This window comes from Felis catus, chromosome A2 (assembly GCF_018350175.1).
Source record: "Felis catus isolate Fca126 chromosome A2, F.catus_Fca126_mat1.0, whole genome shotgun sequence".
In the NCBI taxonomy this organism is placed as follows: domain Eukaryota; kingdom Metazoa; phylum Chordata; class Mammalia; order Carnivora; family Felidae; genus Felis; species Felis catus.
Window position 1 is genome coordinate 116892915 of NC_058369.1, and position 20436 is coordinate 116913350.

Here is a 20436-nt window from a genome sequence, read left to right on the forward strand (position 1 = left end):
GCCGATTGTGACAGACAGGGAGAATTTGTAGATGGCCTCATAGTTTTCTCATTTGCATAAATGGTGGCACCAACTGGAAGACACAAACGGAAAAAGAACAGAGTAAAAACAGAATTTTTAAAAAAAGGAATAGAAAAACAATGGCAGAGAGGGTGATCCCTCTGACTGCTGCACGACAATACACAGACCATAAGGGAGCAAGGTGAAAGGAGGGAGGCTGGTAGGGGGCCGTGGCCATGATGCAGGGGAGTGATAGGGCTGGGAGCAGGCAGCCCTTGGCCACATGATTTCACGTCTATAAAATATTCCTAGTAGGCAAATCCATAGAGATAGAAAGTAGGTAAGGGATTGCCTAAGGATGGAAGAGGTTGATGGAAATTAGAAGCTGGGGTGGGGTAGGTACTGGTAGGTAGGTGGGGGTGGTTTCTTTTGGAGTGATGAAACTGTTCTGTCGGTGGGAATGCAAACTGGTGCAGCTGCTCTGGAAAACAGTGTGGAGGTTCCTCAAAAAATTAAAAATAGAACTACCCTACGACCCAGCAATAGCACTACTAGGAATTTACCCAAGGTATACAGGAGTGCTGATGCATAGGGGCACATGAACCCCAATGTTTATAGCAGCACTTTCAACAATAGCTCAATTATGGAAAGAGCCTAAATGTCCATCAACTATGGATGGATACATACAATGGAATACTACTTGCCAATCAGAAAGAATGAAATCCTGCCATTTGCAGCAACACGAATGGAACTGGAGGGATTATGCTAAGTGAAATAAGTCAGTCAGAGAAAGACAGATACCATATGCTTTCACTCATATGTGGATCCTGAGAAACTTAACAGAAGACCATGGGGGAAGGGAAAGGTGGATAAAGTTACAAATAGAGAGGGAGGGAGGCAAACCATAAGAGACTCTTAAATACAGAGAACAAACTGAGGGTTGATGAGGGTGGGGGAGAGGGGAAAGCGGGTGATAGGTATTAAGGAGGGCCCTTGTTAGGATGAGTACCGGGTGTTGTATGGAAGCCAATTGGACAATAAATATTTAAAAATGTTCTAAAATTGATTGTGATGGTAACTGGACAACTTTGTGAATATACTAAAACTCAGTGAATTATACTTTTTAATAGGGGAATTGTATGACATACAAATTTTATCTCAATAAAGTTGTTACCATAAAAAGATAATTGGCTGTTTAAAGCAAAAACAGTAATGTTGTATTGTGGGGTTTATAATGTACGTAAATAAAATGTTATGTTCACAGTAGCACAGAGGTCACAGGTTAGGAGAAGGGAAATGGAGGTATACTTTTGTAAGTTTATTACACTATATGTGAAGTGGCATATTACTTGAAGATAGACTATATTAAAGATACATAATATAAACCCTAAAGTAACAACTAAAACAATGAAACAGAGGTTTTAGCTAATAAGCCAACAAAGGAGGTATGATGGAATCATAGAAAGTACTCAGTCCCAAAGAAGGCAGAGAAAGAAAACAAGGTGAACAAAGAACAGATGCAACAAACAGAAAACAGATAATAAGAGGCCACATTTAAACCCAACTTCATCAATAATCATAATAAGTGTAACTGGTTTAAACAACCTGATTAAAAGGCAGAGAAATGTCAGATTGGATTAAAAAGCAAGAGGGGCACGTGGGTGGCTCAGTTGGTTCAGCGTCTGACACTTGATCTGGGGTCAGGTCATGATCTCACAGGTTTGTGAGGTCAAGCCCCACATTGGGCTGTGTTGATAGCATGGAGGCTACTTAGGGGATTCTCTCTCTCTCTCTCTCTCTCTCTCTCTCTCTGCCCTTCCCCTGCTCTCTCTCTCTCTCTCTCAAAATAAATAAATAAACTAAAAAAAAAAAAAAAAAGCAAGATTTGGGAGTCATGAGCCTATGGGAATAGGTGGGATTGCCCAGGAAAAGGCTGATGAGAAAGGAGAATGGAGGCTGAAGAGAATACTGTTGTGTAAGGTAAGGGACACACAGAAACTACTTGGGAGAAAATCCTTCCCATCACATAATACATCACATCATCATCATCATCATATGCTTCCGTGGTCAGTGACTCTTAGCAATTAGGAAGTTAGAGATCTTATAAGAATTCTTCCCAGAGGGTTTCAGTGAAAGTTAGAGAAGTTTCTAGTCAAGCTTCAATTCTAAACTTTACTGGCAAAGATTCCGAAAGGGAACTACGGTACTTGCAACCTAAAGCGATATTGTCTCCAGAGAGAGAAACTGAGTGGCTGGGGATTAGAGTGGAGGGAGGGGATTATTATTATTATTTTTTTTGCAAAATATTCTTTTATATCTTTTAACTTTTATAGAGTTTTTTGAAAAGGCAATGTGGTAACTCAGGTGTTATCAGTGTGAGCAGAGAAAAATGCTTTAAAAACTGATGTGTGCTCATTGTTTGAAAATCATTGTTTGAAAACCCAGGATGTTCAAATTCTCCTCCTAAAGTACACTCTGCCTTTTGAATAAATATATAACTTAACAAAATTAATTAATCCATTTAGGAAATATTTTCAGTCTTATTTATTCTTCAGAACAACCCACCCTCCTCCCAAATCCAAAATATAAACTGAATATAGGGACAACAACTCCCCAACTAAAAAAAAGTCAGCAATATAAAATGTGATGTTTAGGGGTGCCTGGGTGGTTCAGTCGGTTAAGCGTCCGACTTTAGCTCAGGTCATGATCTCATAGTCTGTGAGTTTGAGCCCCGTGTTAGGCTCTGTGGTGACAGTTCAGAGCCTGGAGCCTGCTTCCAATTCTGTGTCTCCCTCTCTCCCTGTCTCTCTCTCTCCTGCTCATGCTCTGTCTCTCTCTGTCTCAAAAATAAATAAAAACATTAAAAACATTTTTTTAATAATAAAATGTGATGTTTAGAAAAAAAATTAAATTTTTCAAAAGCAAAAAGAACCCTGTTGTCTAGACTCTGATAAATGCCTGTAAGTATTTAGTGTCTCTTGAAATACACAAGGCATTTCAAGTGGCTGTGGAATTAGAGAAAAAAGTTACAGGAATAAAATGGTGGTGGCCTAGACATAGATGGAAATTTTTTTTTAAGGGAACAACTTAAATTATCCTCCTGAATCTTTAATTATGAAGTAGACAAACATCAGTGACTGTTCAGAGATGAAGGCATGAACACCAAGTGGTGTAAATCCATCCGACAAAGCCCAAGTCCAGGGCATACTTTTGATCTTAACAAGCACTTGCCATAGTTCCTGATTAAAACAAATCTATAACATTACAAAAAATGATGGAGGCCAAATATATTAGCACATTACCTTGCCAGAAAACAAAATTTCCAGACTCAGCGTGACATGCAGAGATAGGTGGATGGTGGCTGACCTAATGGAAGTAAAATCCAGAAAACAAAAAATTAATTGACTTTCGCGTCTCATAAAATCCATTCCTTCACCCTTGGCCTTGAGATGTAACAGTGTGCAGTGTCAAAGCGAATGAGTTTAGTTTTCCTTCAACAAGTCTGTCCTCAAGAGGGCGCTCCTGATACACTCAGCCCTGATTTGCTCAAATTCCTCAGGCCTAAGAAGAAATCAGGTGATGGAAGCGTCTGGAAGCTCTGGGAAAAACAGCCAAAGAGGCAAATGTTGAGGATAAAGAGATGTTTTGGAAAGTGTGAAGCAAAAGCAAGGGCATGCAAGGGCACCTGTTCATAAACCATATAATCTGACACTGGCTACCAATGTCAAAATCTCTATTAGCTGTTGTGAAAGTACCTGCAAATGTCTTAATTAAGATGTCAGATAATAGATATTTTAGAATGCTGCTTCTGAGCCACAATAAAATGCTCCAGCTCAGATTTTGCTCCTTTGAAAGCTCTGTATCACAAAGCCCAGACTCTTTCCAAATCACCTAAAAGACGGATTGATCCAAGATAATTTTTTAAAAGAATAATGTTTCTATAAAAGAAAGAGCCAGGGCACCTGGGTGGCTCAGTCGGTTAGGCATCTGACTTTGGCCCAGGTCATGAACTCGCAGTTCGTGAGTTCGAGGCCTGCATCAGGCTCTGCGCTGACAACTCAGAGCCTGGGGCCTGCTTCAGATTCTGTGTCTCCTTCTCTCTCTGCCCGTCCCCTGCTCTGACTCTGTCTCTCAAAAAATAAAACAAAGTGTTAAAAAAAATTTTTTTTTAAAGAGCCAAACAATCATTGAAGAAATGTTAGCCAACTGCTAAGATACACATTTTATTCATTTTCTGTCAAGATAAAAATATCTTCAGTAAATAATGTAATTTTGTTCTAGGAAAGAGAATCCCCTGGAATAGAGACTATGGCACATCCCCGTGTTCTGTCACTGGGGTCATTATTTCTGTTTTATTCACTAACGAAGAAGCTAAAGGAAACATGGCTCCTGAGTTAGATTCCCTTGTTATCTTAGTAACTCCAGGCATGTGAGTGGCGAATGTACCGTTACTAGGATTCAGTACCAGTGAAACCAGAGTTATGCCGACAACAATGTTCCAAAATTTCTGTGACTTAGCTGGTTCTCAGTGAAGTATCTTATACTTAGAGCATCTAGCCTAATACCTTCACGTCACACATGAGGAGACCAAACCCAGAGAAACTAAGTAACATTTCCCAAACACATTGAGAGGGAAGAGAGAGAGGTGAAAGGCAGCAGTTTTGGTGCGTATCAGTGGTTTCCAGTGAGGAGGTGACTCCTCTTACCTTGCTCTGGACCCTCAGCTGTAACAAGGAACATGATATGAAAACCACTCATAGGTGCCACTCTGCTGGGTGAGGAACTCAGGGAGAGAGCCGTGCCACATACACATTTAACTGATGGCATTTCAACTGTGCCAGCTTGACCCGATTTCAACAGGGCAGGTATCTTTCAGGTCTCAGTGACCATAAATCCTAGTTCTGATACAAGGTGGGAGATGCAAATTTGCTGTCCCTTGGATGGTTTTAGTTACCACAGACCTCTTAAGAATGCAGCCCCTCTCCAAACAGACACAAGCAAAGACACTCAACCTCAGGGAAATACAAATCAAAACCACAATGAGATACCATCTCATACCGGTCAGAGTAGCTAAAATCAATAACTCAGGAAACAACAGATGTTGGCGAGGATGTGGAGAAAGGGGAACCTTCTTGCACTGCTGGTGGGAATGCAAACTGGTACAGCTGCTCCGGAAAAGAGTGGAGGTTCCTCAAAAAATTAAAAATAGAACTACCCTATGACCCAGCAATTGCACTACTAGGAATTTATCCAAAGGATACAAAAATGCTGGTTTGAAGGGGCACATGCACCCCAATGTTTATAGCAGCGTTATCAATAATAGCCAAAGTATGGAAAGAGCCCAAATGTCCCTCAATGGATGAATGGATAAAGAAGATGTGGTTATATATATACAATGGAGTACAAGTCGGTATGAAAATGAATGAAATCTTGCCATTTGCAACAATGATAGAACTGGAAGGTATTATGCTAAATGAAATAAGTCAGTCAGAGAAAGCTATCCCATGATTTTACTCGTTTGTGGAATTTGAGAGACTTAACAGATGATCATAGGGGAAGGGAAGGAAAAATAAGATAAAAATGGAGATGGAGGCAAACCATAACAGACTCTTAAATACAGAGAACAAACAAAGTTGATGGGGATGAGGACACTTGTTGGGATGACCACTGGGTTTTATATGTAAGTAATGAATAAAAAAAATGTAGCCCCACTTTGTGCCTATGGGATTTTTCAGGTCAATTTTTACTTCCAGCATGCTTTAGAAGCCTAATTCCTAAAATGCAACTCTCTGCTGGCCTTCATTGTCTTCCTTTTTATTTTTTAATATAATTATTTTTTTAATGTTTATTTATTTTTGAGAGAGAGAGAGAGAGAGAGAGAGAGAGAGAGAGAGAGAGACAGAGCATGAGCAGGGGAGGGGCAGAGAGAGAGGGAGACACAGAATCCCAAGCAGGCTCCAGACTCTGAGCTATCAGTGTAGAGCCCGACTCCGGGCTTGAACCCACAAGCCTTGAGATTACGACCTGAGTCGAAGTTAGATGCCTAACTAACTGAGCCACCCAGGTGCCCCATTGTCTTCTTTTTTAATTGAACTCCTTTGGAGATACTTTTTATCACAAAATGTTGCAAACCCATCCCTCTTTTCTCCCCACTGCCTCCGCACCCCTGCCGACCCCACACCCACTCCGGACTATCAGTGAAAGCAGTGGAGTTAATTTTTAAACCTTGGGATTATATAAAACTAAATGAGGCAAGACAACACCCACACCCTACTTCTCCCCTCCCTTCCCCCTGTAGCAGGTGAGGAGCTATGGAATGTTCCCCCTCCCCCATAACGTAGGCATATTTTAAAGTAAATTATTAAAAGGCGATCGTATTTATTCCCGCAGAAACAATGTAGTAAAAAATGTAGGATTCACAGTCTTGATCAAGAATTTGGCATTTAGTAGGTGGGGCCAAATGTAAACATTAAAGCAAAATACAGTATATACAAACTATAAACCTCTTCTGTAATAATTTTAAATCCCATAAAACAAGGATAAATATACTGTCCACATGAATTACAAAAGAAGCCCTATCAGTCCATAAAGCATATATATGTCCCATAAAAAAGCAACCTCGACCTTTTAAAACTATTATGTCAGATACATGAAGCAGTGCTTCGCAGAATGACTTTACATGGGTTCAAAGGATGTTTCCTGAATGAGTAAATCTCAACATTCACAGTATCAATGATTTTGCTTATTTGTTTTTTTCTGGCTTAAAAAGGCCTTTGGGAGTGATTTATTTGGTGCACATTTCTTTTAAGAAGTTTACAAAGCTTCTCAGGAAAATGAAATTGGTGTCTTCGTTTTCTTCGATATATTTCCTCACGACAGGTATTTATTCATGAAACTAAGTGTCAGGGAACAAGGGAGCACTTTTGGGGTTCCATAGATATAGGTCCTAACCAGGCAACATCATCTACTGGCCGAATGGCCTTGAGCAAGTTTTTAAACATCTTGGGCCTGACTTACCTCATCTGTAAAATAGGGCTAATGCCAGTGACTTTGCAAACAAAAAGAAGACAATTAACATGTCAGGATCATCCACTGGTATGAAGTGGGCGGAGACTAAATTTTAGCCATTTTTCATGAGTAGTATTTCCACTTAGTTATCATGGTAACCTTGTGTCTTCATTCGCCTTATTTTATAAATTAGGAAACAAAGGACCCATCCAATGCTACACAGTTACTAAGTGACAAGGGGTGGTGCTTTACACCAAGGTCTTCTGATTCCAAATCCAATGCTCTTTGCTTTATGCCCTAGCTGCCTCTCTATGGTTGTTCTCAAGGCTGAGCTCTGGTCACTTCCCAAAGCCTCCACACACCATTAAGTTCCCATCTCGAGGATATTCAGACAAAGAATCTTTGGAGTCTGACCTTCTATCCTGAGTCTCATCTATTTCTTTGTAAAATGAGGTCTGAGGATCCCTCTGACTTCAAAATGCTCTAAATCTAACATCTATTCCCAATGTCTTCTTCAAATCCCAGCATCAGTGGATGTCAGCCAAATGGAAAAAGATTATACCAAGGCTTAGACTAACTCAAAGGGCCCATCGAAAGGGGGTAACTCAAGGTTCGTAATTTAATCTTTCTTGATGGCAATCTTTCTAAAATCTACTGGAGTTGAGAATGATGGGCACAATCTAACCTTAGTATGGGATTTGGTTGAGTTTCTATTCCTGTTATATCTTAACCCAGATGTAACCCAGAAAGGCACTGGATTTTGAGTTTGAGTCTGAACTGACCCAGCCCTGAAGCAGACACTGTCCTGTCAGGCTACTGGATAAATCCAATTTAAAGGGGTGCTTATCATCCCTCTCCACCATCCCAATCAAATAAGAGCATTTTCTAATTGGTAAAGATTCTCAAACATTCAGGAAATTAGTATATATGGTTTTTATTGTGCAGGTATTTATATGGATCTTTCTTTCTACAAGCCCAAAACCAGTGAGTTCCCCTAGTGGTTGAAAATTCTTATAATTTATCTGTATATCTCAAGACTTACCTAATCATTAATCACTTCTGATTAGAACCTAATCATTTTTTATTTATGTTTTGAATGTACTTTATAGAAGAGGCAAGTGGTATGGGGAGAGGCAGATGGGGAAAGAGTATATTTCAATATTTGTGTATTTTTGTAAGTATATCTTTTTTAAATTTAGAAAAATATCCCTTAGATACATCACTTCTACAGCTGTCCAGAGACCTAATTTTTCAGTCTTCCTAGCTCCTGACTCGCCTCCTATCTTGAAGGTCAGCTTGTGGAAAAGAGGACAAGTGCTAGGTAAGAAATCATGCAGAGAGGGACCAAGTGGCCATTCTTCCCACAGCATTCGTCATTTACTAATCAGTAAAAAGAAAGAAAAAAAAAGAAAAAGCATATGATATGTCAGGCACTGTCCTAGTCATTGGGGATACAACGAGAAATAAAAGAAACAAAAACCTTCATGATTGCAAGATAGATAATAAAGAAATGAGTACATAATTTTTCAGTTGTGCCATGCGTTAAGAAGAAAGCAAGGCGTGAGGATGGGGGGATGGTAAGCGGGAGTGCTATTCCAGACATGGTGGTAGGGGCAGGACTCTACAGTGGAAGTGTCTGGGGCTAAGAGAAATAAGGAAGTTAAGCACGTGGAAAACTGGGATAAGTGCATCCCAGACAGCACGGGCACTGCTCAGGGCTGGCAAACACTCCGTATGTTTGAAGAGGGGCAAAAAGTGCCTGGAGCTGGATGAGCAGAGGTGGGACAGGCATGCTCTCTGGAGCTAGCATCTTGGTGGGGCTTTGTGGGGCCATGGCCAGGAGGTTGGATGTTATTCCAAGTGACAAGGGAAATCACGGGAGGTTTTAGAGCAGGTGTTACTTGCATTTTGAAGCAATCGCTCTGGCTGTTGGGTGAGGAATTGGCTATGGAAACAAGAGACCAGTGAATGAGTCTATCACAACAATCCCAGTCACTGATTGCCTTTGCTTGGGCTTGGAGGCTAGCCCCAGTGGGGGAGGCAGTGAAAACGGCTGGCTTTGGAAGGAAGGCTTCTGAAGGAAGACCCCAGGATTTGCTGATAAATAGGATATGGATTCTAAGAAAAAGCTATTAAGGTTGATGCCAAGGCTGCTGGCCTGATCTTTGGGAGAATGCAACTGCCAATTATTTTCTCTTCCCCCATGTTGAGTTAATCACCTGGTTTGACAAGCACGTGGCTTCTTGCCAAAACAGAAACAAAAACACGTGAAGCGAGGACTTGACCCAGACGTGAAAAGCACTGGTTTACTTGCCTTGTATTCCATTTATTGCTAGTTTTATTTGAACAGCCTGAATTTCCTTTCTGATAATGTCTTTAAATAAGATGCCACTTTAATCAGTAGTAACTAACTCTGCCTACTAGTAGATCAAAGAACCACTGAGGGGTGACGGGCAGGGAGAGAAGTGATAGGAGTGGTATTTATAAGTCTGTCCAAGAATGTATGTTCGGGGTTCTCTTGATGAGTAACCGAAAAGCAAGAAGGGCTGAGGCTGGAGATCAAAGGAAAAAATACTTCATTTGAACCTCTTACATTTTAGTAACCTTCAATAACTCCATTCAGCTTTTCTGTCACGAACTCTCAACAGTACGTGGCTGGGGGAGGAGGGTCCGGGGGGTGGGATAAATGGTAAAAATGACTCGAACAGTGATCGGACAGCTGAAGTTCCAGATAATCAGGGATAGCCACTTTTAGGTAATAGCTTAACTGCATATCCTTTAGATACCAAACCTCTCCCAAAGGTATAAAAAGAGAAGCAAAGTTGACTGAAACAAGTTTTCTGACCTGTCCAGTCCCTGATGAAGCCCTGAGCCAGCTTGCTAGCCCTTTGCCAGGCAGCAGGGGAACTGAGTAAGGAAGAACCTACCAGCAGGATGCTTAGTCCCTGAGGAGAAAAAGGGGGAATTCAAAAAGGACTTCAGAAAAAGGAAGTCATTTTTGAATTCCCCTTTTTCTGAGCTTATTTAGACAACCGAGGCTGAATCACATTTCTTGGCACAAAGCAAACTCCTCCCCAGAGAAGGTAGAACTGCCAGGGGTTAGAACACAGGACAGGAATGTTTATGACTTACTCCTGAATGTTGCTCATTCACAAAGGCCACTCCCCAGACCACAGTGGGAGCTGGGAACAAAGTCCTATGTGAGTTTGGAGGATGAAAGATGTAAGTGACAATGGCAGGCAAAGTCCCAGAGTCTGATCGGCGCACATAATGCTCTATTCCCATTGGTAGCCAATGGCCTTGGCAGCTCTGAGTAACTACACTTACAAGAGACTCCAAGAAAGGTGAGGCAGGGAGGCCACCGGAATGGAAACATTCCAACATTTCTGGTGCAGGGCACTGGGAGATGCTAATGTTCCAGGCCTCCGTCTTCTTGCCTAGAATTGATCCTCACCTCATCTGCCACACAGCGGGTACTTTGAAGATCAAATAAGATCCTGCACAAGTCCGAAAAGCATAAAGCACTCCGCAAACCTAACAGTTCATTTTTCTGAGGAAAATGTGAACAGCAAATGCTTTCTCTGGTTTCTGACCCCATGAGTCATTTTCATATTGCATTTGGGGGTTGTTTAGGTGAGAAACAATACAGAGGAGCAAGCTGTGATGCAGCCAAACTCTGCGAAGCAGCAATTACTTCAAATTTTTTGGCCTCTGGCTGCGTCGAACATCCACACCCCCAACCAAACCACAAAGCAACAACATCCAAAGGCTTCCGGAAAAGGACAGACACTGCTTTTCAAATCTAGAAAACTCAGTGGAAGAGCTGAGTTACCCTAGTTTCCTTCCAGGTCCTTTCACTTGGATACATGGTTTCTATCAAGGTCCTTGTTAGAATAAACTTCCACCCTAAAATACTCATTTGGAGGTCCTACCCAGTTTATTAATCACTCGGTAAACTCTACTCACTGTGGAGAGGTGTAATAAAGCAAAGAAGGCCCCAAACTCTGAAAGCTGACGTATTATCACACGTATATAATGCATGACGGTAGAGTCACGCTGTCTCCATAAAGGGAGACTGTCTCCTAGGCCGGAAGCAGAAAGGGCCATCCTGGCAGGTGCCGGCATGAGACACAACAAACACCCTGGCACGCTCTTTAGATGTGTTCAATTAGGTCTTCTTGCACAACGGGTCAGCTGGTCATCATAAATAAGGGTGAGAGGGGGCGTGCAGGAGGCTGAACTGAAGAGTCTCCTGGTGGCCCGGAAAAGGAGCCCTGGACAAAACCCTTTCCACTGCTGGGGCAACGGGCAGCGGAGCACATCAAATTCCACAGCCACCTCCCCTTCTTATTGTACACTTACCTGGTGATTAAATTCCGGGTTCCCAAGTGATCTGTTTATGGCGAAAGTATGCTGGGTCATGCGACCAAGGCCCTCTGGTCCCCGTAAGAGGTCTATTTTTTTTATAGTAAATGCATAGAACAGCACTCTTGTTTATATATCAGTTTCCTAAAGGATTAGCTAGAGTGAGTCTGTGCCTGAAAGACTCATCCATTCTTGGGTATCTGAGGCCATAGGCTAAATTCCAGATGGGTGAAGTGGCTCCATCACGAGCAGGACTGCTGGTGCTACCATAGGGACGTCAGCTGTGAGGACTCCCGGCCGCCTCGTGGCTGACTTTCTGTCAGAGACTCGCCAGTGACAGGATGCCCTCTTCAAACCACTTGAATTAGTGGAATAGATACAGTATATCTTATTTACTATTCTTGACACTGCATATTAGAAAGCACTTTAAAAGTTGCCTCTAAATATGAGAGCAATAACCACGTGCTGAACGTTTACCGTCTTCAGTGCAACTATTTTATATCTCAGTGTATTATTTCACTAGAGCCTTGCTGCGACCTATGAGTCGCAGCTAAGCACAATCATCCCTATTTTATAAAGACACTACTGAGGCTCAGAAAGTTTAAGTAGCTCGTACAAGGCCACACACAGAGCATGTGGTGGGGTTAGGGTTGGAAAGCGGGTCTACGTTACATGGAGCACACCTTCTGCTCCTAACAATGACTAGATCTCTTTCTTGCTTATTTCTTTGGGATCCATTTCACGGAACCAAAGACTAAGTTATGTAATGCTCTTTCTGTCTTTGTGCCCATGTGCCCAGGAGCTCTGCTTTCTCTCTCCATGGCACCACTGGAGGTACACAAGCAGATCCGGAATTTGGCCCTGCCCTGTCAGGCGCTCATGGGATTGAAGCTCAGCTTTACACCAGCTCACGTTACTAACTCTTTCCTTATACCACTCATCCTGTCCTGATTGTCTGCTGTAGTCCGGGCTATTTTTGGCCTTTATTTTTTCGCATGAACGCATATAATGCCATGGTAACCAAATTATATTTTCATTTATTCTCATTCCATTTTAGCATTAGTATTTAAATAACCCAGTTGAATCTGAATCTAATTATCTTACCCTTTTAACTACTGATTTAACCCCCCGCATCCCCAATATCAGTGTTTAATTTCCTGTTTTAGCTTCTAACTGGCAATCTACTAAAAATGTGCTTTGGGATTATTGTATATTCATTCTCCTTTGGGTTTCAGAGAACACTGCTTGTAATTTCTAGTTGAGACAAGCACCACACTCTTAAGTCTGTCAGCTATACCAGCTTTCCTTTCCTACCCCCCAAATGCAAATCCACTGATAAAGGGGGCCGCAAGATTCTAGCAAATATTCTAGCAATATTCTAGCAAAAATCCACCCGTTTTTCCTCAGTTTTCTAAGAACTGGGAGGAGAGAAATGTAGTGAAGCAACTGTGTTTCATGTTCCTGGGCTAGCATTTAGGGACATACAGAAGGCAGACCCATACAGTCTGGACATACAGTGTCCAGTCGCTGTCATAAGCAGGGGTGAGAGGATTATTTTTTATTTTCTGTATCAATGCATCCTGTCTTAGCGAAATAATTCCATATTGACAGATCCTTGAGAGGTTCCCAATATTCCGCTATTACCAACTACGCTGTCATAATAACGACAGCAGACACTCATCTAAGGCTTTATACTCCATGTATCAGGCACCGTTCCGAGTGCATTGTAGAGAGTATCTCATTTAACTGTCACAAAGCCGTCTGAGGTCTGCACCACTGTCACTATTTCCACTTTAAGGAGGAAACTGAAGCTAAGTAATTTGCGCTGGGTTACAAACAAACCTGTTGAGAGCTAGAGCTGAGATTTGAACCTAGGCCAGCACCAGAGACCCTGCTCTTTGTTCCTAAATATTATTACCTGCTAATGCTTAGGTGGGCAAGTCTCATGGAACCTCAAGGAACTCAGGCTACATAAGTAGAAAGTATGTCCATCCATTAGAGGAAGACCGACACTGACCCCAGCCCCCAGCCCACTGCAGTCTCCCCACACCTGGAACAAGGCTGGATATGTGTGACATGCTCGGGAAAGATTCAGTGATTAAATAAATACATGAATGAATGGTTCCTCTTAAATGGAATCAAGAATAATGCCGTTATTTGATGCTATTCATTCTGATGGGGGCATTCATCCTCTAGAAGGACAATGTCAATGAGTAAGGGGGCATCTTAGTTTAAACCTTAAATCACAGTTTGAAAAGTTGCCTCACTATGACTTTACACAAAGGGTGCTGTTGATGCCTATGGTCAAAGGCTCTTTCAGCATTGCTAGTACCTTCATGTGCCTGGGGGCAACTAGGTTTCAGGTGAAGGGAAATCGTTCCTTCTCTTTATGTGTAAAAGCACTGTAATTATCTAAGTTGCTTAAAGCCAGTGAAAAGTGGACAATAAATATTTCAAAAGCAGATGTAATAGAAAGCGTAAGCGACTCCTCTAGCACCAGTGGACGAAAAGGGTGTACATAACAAACAGAAAGGGTACATATCCACCTGCTCTGAGAAAAACTGGAAGCCTTTGTCCTCGCGGATACACTCATAGGTTTCTCCAAGAACAGGATTGAAGGGCTTGCTCCCAGCTCGGAAATAGCTAGATGCATATGCTGATACAGCAAAGGCTGCCACGTACACCTGAGGAGAAGGAAGAAAGAACTTTATTATTTCTTGGTCTCCAAGAAATCATTTTACAAACACAGGAACAAAATAAAACCTTTATTTCTCTCTTTATGGTTTGTTTTGGAAAGCCAACAATTTGTCTCTGGTTTAGAGACCACCAAACTAACTTTGGCTTAAAGTTGCAGGTTTAAATAATGTCCATCTTGGCCTAGAGACCAGTGAACCAAACATTTTCAAACTGTCCATCTGTTCTGATGCCTAAAAAGAGGCTTTCAAGAGGATGATATTTATCAAGGGATCTACCCTGTTTTTGAGCTGTTAAGTTCAGTACCTCTAAACCTGACGAAATCTGAGAATCCTGATTTTCAGGAAGGAGAAAGAAGAAGAGCATAAAAAAAGCCAAACTTCCCCAAATCCAGGAACAAGCAACCCTTCCTAATTTGATACTGTAGAAACCTACAAACTCATTTTGACAAAAGAAAATCTGTGATAGTAATTCCCTGTCTGGGTAACAAGTCCCAGGACAGGGCACAGTGCCTTTAAAAGTGTCTTGCTTTCTGGGAGGAAAAATGAAAAATCGAAAGATAAAGGAAGGAAAAAACTATAGGTAAACATGAAATAAGCACTCACTGTGAGGCTGTCACCATCAAGTTCTCCTTTTGGGGCACCAAGGAGATGCGTTATTCTTTTTGCCTTTTTTGGCGAGGGGTGGGGTGCAGAAATTGAACCTAGTTAACAATCTCAATGTCTCCTCTTCCCAGCACATTTCATGAGGTTTCTTATATTGTGTGTTGGGGGGGGGGGGGGGAGGAAGCTGAGTGTCTTTCACTAGTCATATAACTTTTCTTAAGCCTTCTGCAATAGGACCCACCTTAACCATTCACACTATAGAATACTGCAGAGCATCTGGTTAGCTTATAAAAACTCAGTTCAGGAGGCTCAATTCTGTCTTTGTTCTCAAAGTCTGGGTATCTGCTCTTCTCTTTGCTTCCCCATATGTGTTCTACTGGCTGAAGAAAGTTCACACTGCCTCTCTGGAATGTTGGATCGACCCTGAATCACCTTCACAATTTAAAATGTAACAACATTTATTACAGAACCTGGTGTCATCCATAATGCTGGGTCGGGGGAGAAGTGAGGGAGGGAACAGGCACAATGAAGCATACTCCTTTGAGGCAACATGAGAGAGAATCTATTCAGGGGCATGAGCTGACCTGCAGGGCAGTAAACAACCCAGGGACAGGGTTGCTGCACAATGCCTTCCTGCACTTTCCCTTCCAGATGCATTGTACTTGAATGCAAAGCCTTCCCTCAAACTCCTTCTCAAGGTCAATTCCACCAATCAATCAACTGACATCCTAAGGGGCTCTCAATCACCACAAGAATGAAACACCTTGAAGAATATTTTCATCTTCAAAGCCAATCTTTTCTTTAAAGAAAAGAGCTGTCCACGAATGTTGACTTTTCACACTTGCTTTAGAAGCTACTTGCCTCCCTTTGTTCAGCAGAAATTCTCTGGGAAAGGGTAACAAAGAAGATAAAACACACACACACACACACACACACACACACACACACACACAGAGCTTGTTTTTTTTTTCTCTCTTGCTCTTATTATCATTAGGATCAAGAAAGTCTCTTTGATGGAGAAGTCCCTGGAGACTGTGGACCTACAGCGGGATGTCTCTTTCATCCATAGTTAGATTTCCCCTTCATCTTCAAATCACTAAAATAATGAAGTTTTAATGAGGGTCAAAACTAGGGACTGCTTAGAATTTAGAAAAGAATGGTGTCCTCCATCAGTGAGAGGATGACTTAGGGTTAGGTCCATGAAGCCCAGGGGGTGTGCAGACTCCGATATGGCCCATCAGTAAATGCCCAGGACAGAGACTCTGCATTTGGGGGAAGACACTGAAGTCCCAGCCTCCCAACCAAACAATGACCTTACTGTGGAGCAGGTAACATATGAGGGAGCAAAAGGAGGGAAGAATACTCATTTTCAAAGAACAAATTCAGCTGGTCACAGAAATAGCTGATTTGGCCATCATCTTATAACCATGGTCCCCTTATCTCCACCCCGTAAGACAGGAGAAGGATGAGAATCACACCACTAAGTGTTTCTAGGCTCTAAGTAGAGCTTTAAAAAAAAACAACAAAAACTTACTCTACAGAATACGAGTGGGGGTGGAACAATAATCTTTCTTACGTAAAAACCTCGAATGTTATTTTTCAAAAATCTAGTTGCTAGTGGGACAACTCCCAAAATAAAAACATTCTCAAGGGAAATTTACCCTGGAAAAGAAAAACAGCACAAGAAATTAAATTCTGTCCACCCGGGATAGTAAAAATAAACACACAGACAGCCCTCAAGACAATGTTTTACAGCCAGGCATAACAGAACCATCACTTGGAAGGTTCTGGAGAAAAAGGAAGCGTAAAACCACAGAGCAGAACTACCCACAGGCACCAACTGTCACAGAGAAGCTCCCCCACATGGCAAATCCTATCGAGGTGACTGAAAATAACCAGGCACAGGGGAACTAGATGTTGGTGAGAAATGAACCCACTTCAAGGATAACCCAAACGAAAACCAGAGGAGCCGGGGAGCTCTGACCCTGCCCGTCTTAGCTTTGCCGGGCCCCCCGCGAGGGGCCGGGTGACTCCGGAGCAGGGGCCGGACAGCACAGCCGGAAGAGTGACTCCTCACCATCCTTTCCAAGGCGCTGGGGACTTGTGCGGCCTTGTCCAGAAGCTCGCTGTACTCCAGCTCCTCGCAGAGCCGCTGCAGGGTGTTCAGCGGCTCGTTCAGCTCCACCGGCATGGCCACCTTGGACAGGTCCTTCCCTATGTTGTTCCTCAGGATGTTCCACAGGCTGATGTTACTGGCGTTGGGACACGGGGCTGGCAAGCAACTTCTTCTTTTGGACTTTGCGTCCCCACCGCTTTCAAGCACAGGCCCTGAAAGGGACATCAGCCTCACTGTCTCTAGAAGACTTTTCATTTTATTATTTAGGTAAAATCAAACAAACTAACAAACAAAAAAAACGAAACCCTGAATAAAACCCGGCCCCGACAAGTACTCAAGTTTACTATTAATCTCAGTTATCTGGAAAATGACCGAATGTCAGAAAATAAAAAGAATTCTGCACGGCTAAATGAAGTACCCAAAATTACACGCACTAAAACTCACGGAGTTTATTCGCAAGGGAAGTCTTCAAGTTCCTGCTCAGACGTTAGTGACTCACCGCTTATATACACTTATGATAAAACTGGAAACTAGATTTCTATGCTCACAGCAGTTTACTATTTATACCTTTAAACTCTTTAAATTTTTAAAAAGCACTTGAAACCCTGCTTAACAACACTTTTAAGCTCTTTTTAAAAAATCACGTCCAATTCTGATAAAAAACAATTGTGCTTACTACAGAAAAATGATAAGGGAAATAACAGTCGTCCATTATCCCACTACCTGCATATAATAGCTGTTTATGTTTTGGAGTGTTTTCATGTAGCATTTTCTCCATCCATATAGCTCACATAGCACGTCTAGTTTTATGTTCTGCTTATTAACGTAACTATTTCTCCATGCTATTCAAAATTCTTCCAAAATATCATTTGTAATGACTGTAAAAAAAAAAATTCCATGCTATAGATATGCCATAATCGACTGAATTATTCATCTACTGTTGGACTTTTAGATTTGTTTCAGTGTTTTGCTATAATGCAAAAAAAAAAAAGTATTCAATATTTATATTCTTGATATTTGATTATATCTCTGAGTATTTGCTTAGGATATATAGACATGGAATTACTATGTCAAAGACTATAAACATTTTTAGACATTTGATTCAGATGATCAGATGGCTCCTCAAAAAAGGTACATCAATTTCCCATTTATCAACAGCATATGTGTATCTGTCTCCTGAGGCCTTTTCAGGCTTGTCATCATTCATGTTGAATTTTTGGCCAATTGTTGGGTGGACAGTGTTATTTCCTTGCTTTAACTTGCATTAAAAAATTCCTAGTAATTCTTTCATGAATATTTCTTCTTTTCTGAATCATCTGTTTTCCTATTTACATATTAAGGCATAAATTTTTTGTTTTTATATTTGTTTTACAATCAAATCCCCATTTGACACTGATCTTTAAATTTGGTCCATGTGGTGAGCTGACACATAAAACACTTACACTTTAGGTATTTACATCTATCAATCTTTTCCTCTGTAACAACTTCCATTGACTCAGGCTCTGAAATTCTTTTCCCATCCCAGCTGAGCCTATTTTCAAATAAAAGCTTTTGCATTACACCAACACATGAGAAACAGGCATTTTATTTCTACATATTTATTTATTTAAAATGTTTAACATTTACTCATTATAAAGCCAATCACTCTGAATAAAGAGGCTGCTTTGAGGAACAGAAAAGTATGAAACTGGGGTCATACTTTATAGTCTCATGTTAATCTAAGCATCCAATTAATTGTTGAATTGGTGTAAGCAAAAGTCTGATTTACCCAAGTAAAGAGCTGCAAATGATGGTAGTTTTTAAAAACAATTTTCCATGTAATCTCAAAATAGTTTCTTTGATTCTGCTAATCCAGATTTTGAAACAACACTAGATGAGTGACTACTACCAGTGAATGAATAATACCTATCTAGCAAGTCTTCAAGCATTTTACATATATTATCTATTTTTACATATACTTTACATACATTATCTCTTAAGTAACTTGCACTAGAACACATAACCAGTGAGTGCAGAGCTGAGGTTAACCAAAGAAGTCCGGTCATGAATCTATATTCCTAACCCCTGAACCTCCCACAGCACCCATCATGGTGATAGATCCCAATATTTGCCTCCTGATTTGGGGAGGAAGAAATTAACAGGAATCACTCTAAATATCTAGCATTTACTATAGGTTCAGAGAAACTCTAACATCATAAATTATCAAGAACTTGATCCAATCCCTATTTCCTTTTGTAGGCAAAGCTGTGTCGTATGATGCTAAGGTTAGGTCTACATCCAATCTTTTCAGTAGAGTACTGATGTTTAGAAATCTAATCTTCCACAGAGACAGTTAAACTGAAGGACACCTATTTTGCCTCCAAATTCTGCTGACGAAGAAAGCTGGGTTTGGCCCAGTGTTTGTTGAAGCCAAGGCAATGCACTGATCACCATTCCAGCCAAATGGCTGTGGAATAAGATAGAACCAGCTTTGACTTCTATGCTTTTCCTGGCTGATGTCACCTCAGCACAGCTGGAGTCTTTGGGCAAGTCTTCTGTTTCTAACCTTGACCTCTGAACCCTCTATTCCTGTGCTCCCCTTGGCCCCTCAGACCTCAAAGAGAAAAAGACTTCAGCATTTGTCCATCTTCCTCATCCATAGTGGGAGTGCCATTTTAGCGTGTGTGCTGTTTGTCAAGGGGATGTGATGTTTCTTGATTTCTCTTTCAATCCACCTCCTTGTTTTTCTAGAAAAACAAGGAGCTCCTACATTATTGGTCTTCTCCTTTGAACTACTGGACTTTTCCACCAAAGTGTTCATCTCTCTGGAAACATTTCAAGCAAGATAGAGCAAAATGAGCATCAGACTTCTAGCAGATATGATGCTAAAAGGTTGTACTTCCAGAAAATGGTAAAATTACCTGCCTTTTTTGTGGTCCCCAAAGTGTAGGCTCTTTGGCATTCATATAACAATTCATCATCATATTTCACACATACTTTCTGAACTGGGAAGCACTAAAATACAAAAAGCCCCGACATGGTCCCTATCCTCTGGGTAGATATGAAAATAGGTGGTGCTCTAGGTACCCAGTATGTGGCACAGGCCAACCTGGAGACCCCAAGGCACACTGAGTACCAAGACTGGGAATGTCTGATGCTACAGGACCCATGCAGAAAACTGTCCAATGGGCCAATTCTTCTTCTTTTTTTTTTTTTTTATTATTATTTTTTTAACGTTTATTTATTTTTGAGACAGAGAGAGACAGAGCATGAACGGGGAAGGGGCAGAGAGAGAGGGAGACACAGAATCGGAAGCAGGCTCCAGGCTCTGAGCCATCAGCCCAGAGCCCGATGCGGGGCTCGAACCCACGGACCGCGAGATCGTGACCTGGCTGAAGTCGGACGCTTAACTGACTGCGCCACCCAGGCGCCCTGGGCCAATTCTTCTTAAGCACATTTTCTGAAACAGACTTCAGTATGCTTACTGAACTCCTAAATCAGAGCTGTTTGGGGATAGGCAGACACTCTAGGTACCCCACAATGCAAACTAACATTTCCTCGGCATCGTCTTGCTCTTGGGATCAAACAGTAATAAAGAGATGTCTTAGATACCCTGACGGCCCATCCCCCCCCTTCTAGGAGGTAGCCATTTGTTACTTTTAAATGTGT

The 20436-nt window shown here is 41.5% G+C and overlaps 1 protein-coding gene across 6 annotated transcripts in view; it reads right to left on the reverse strand.

Annotated features, from left to right (window-relative positions):
* OSBPL3 (oxysterol binding protein like 3) overlaps positions 1 to 20436 on the reverse strand; it is a 177712-nt gene that overhangs the window by 16523 nt on the left and 140753 nt on the right. For all 6 annotated transcript variants that reach the window (XM_019825610.3, XM_006929256.5, XM_019825608.3 and 3 more), the window contains 3 exons: positions 16750 to 17000; positions 13920 to 14057; positions 3303 to 3366 (listed from right to left, as the gene is read on the reverse strand). In XM_019825610.3, coding sequence (XP_019681169.1) covers positions 3303 to 3366; positions 13920 to 14057; positions 16750 to 17000 — 453 coding nt within the window. The remainder of the gene's footprint in view (positions 1 to 3302; positions 3367 to 13919; positions 14058 to 16749; positions 17001 to 20436) is intronic.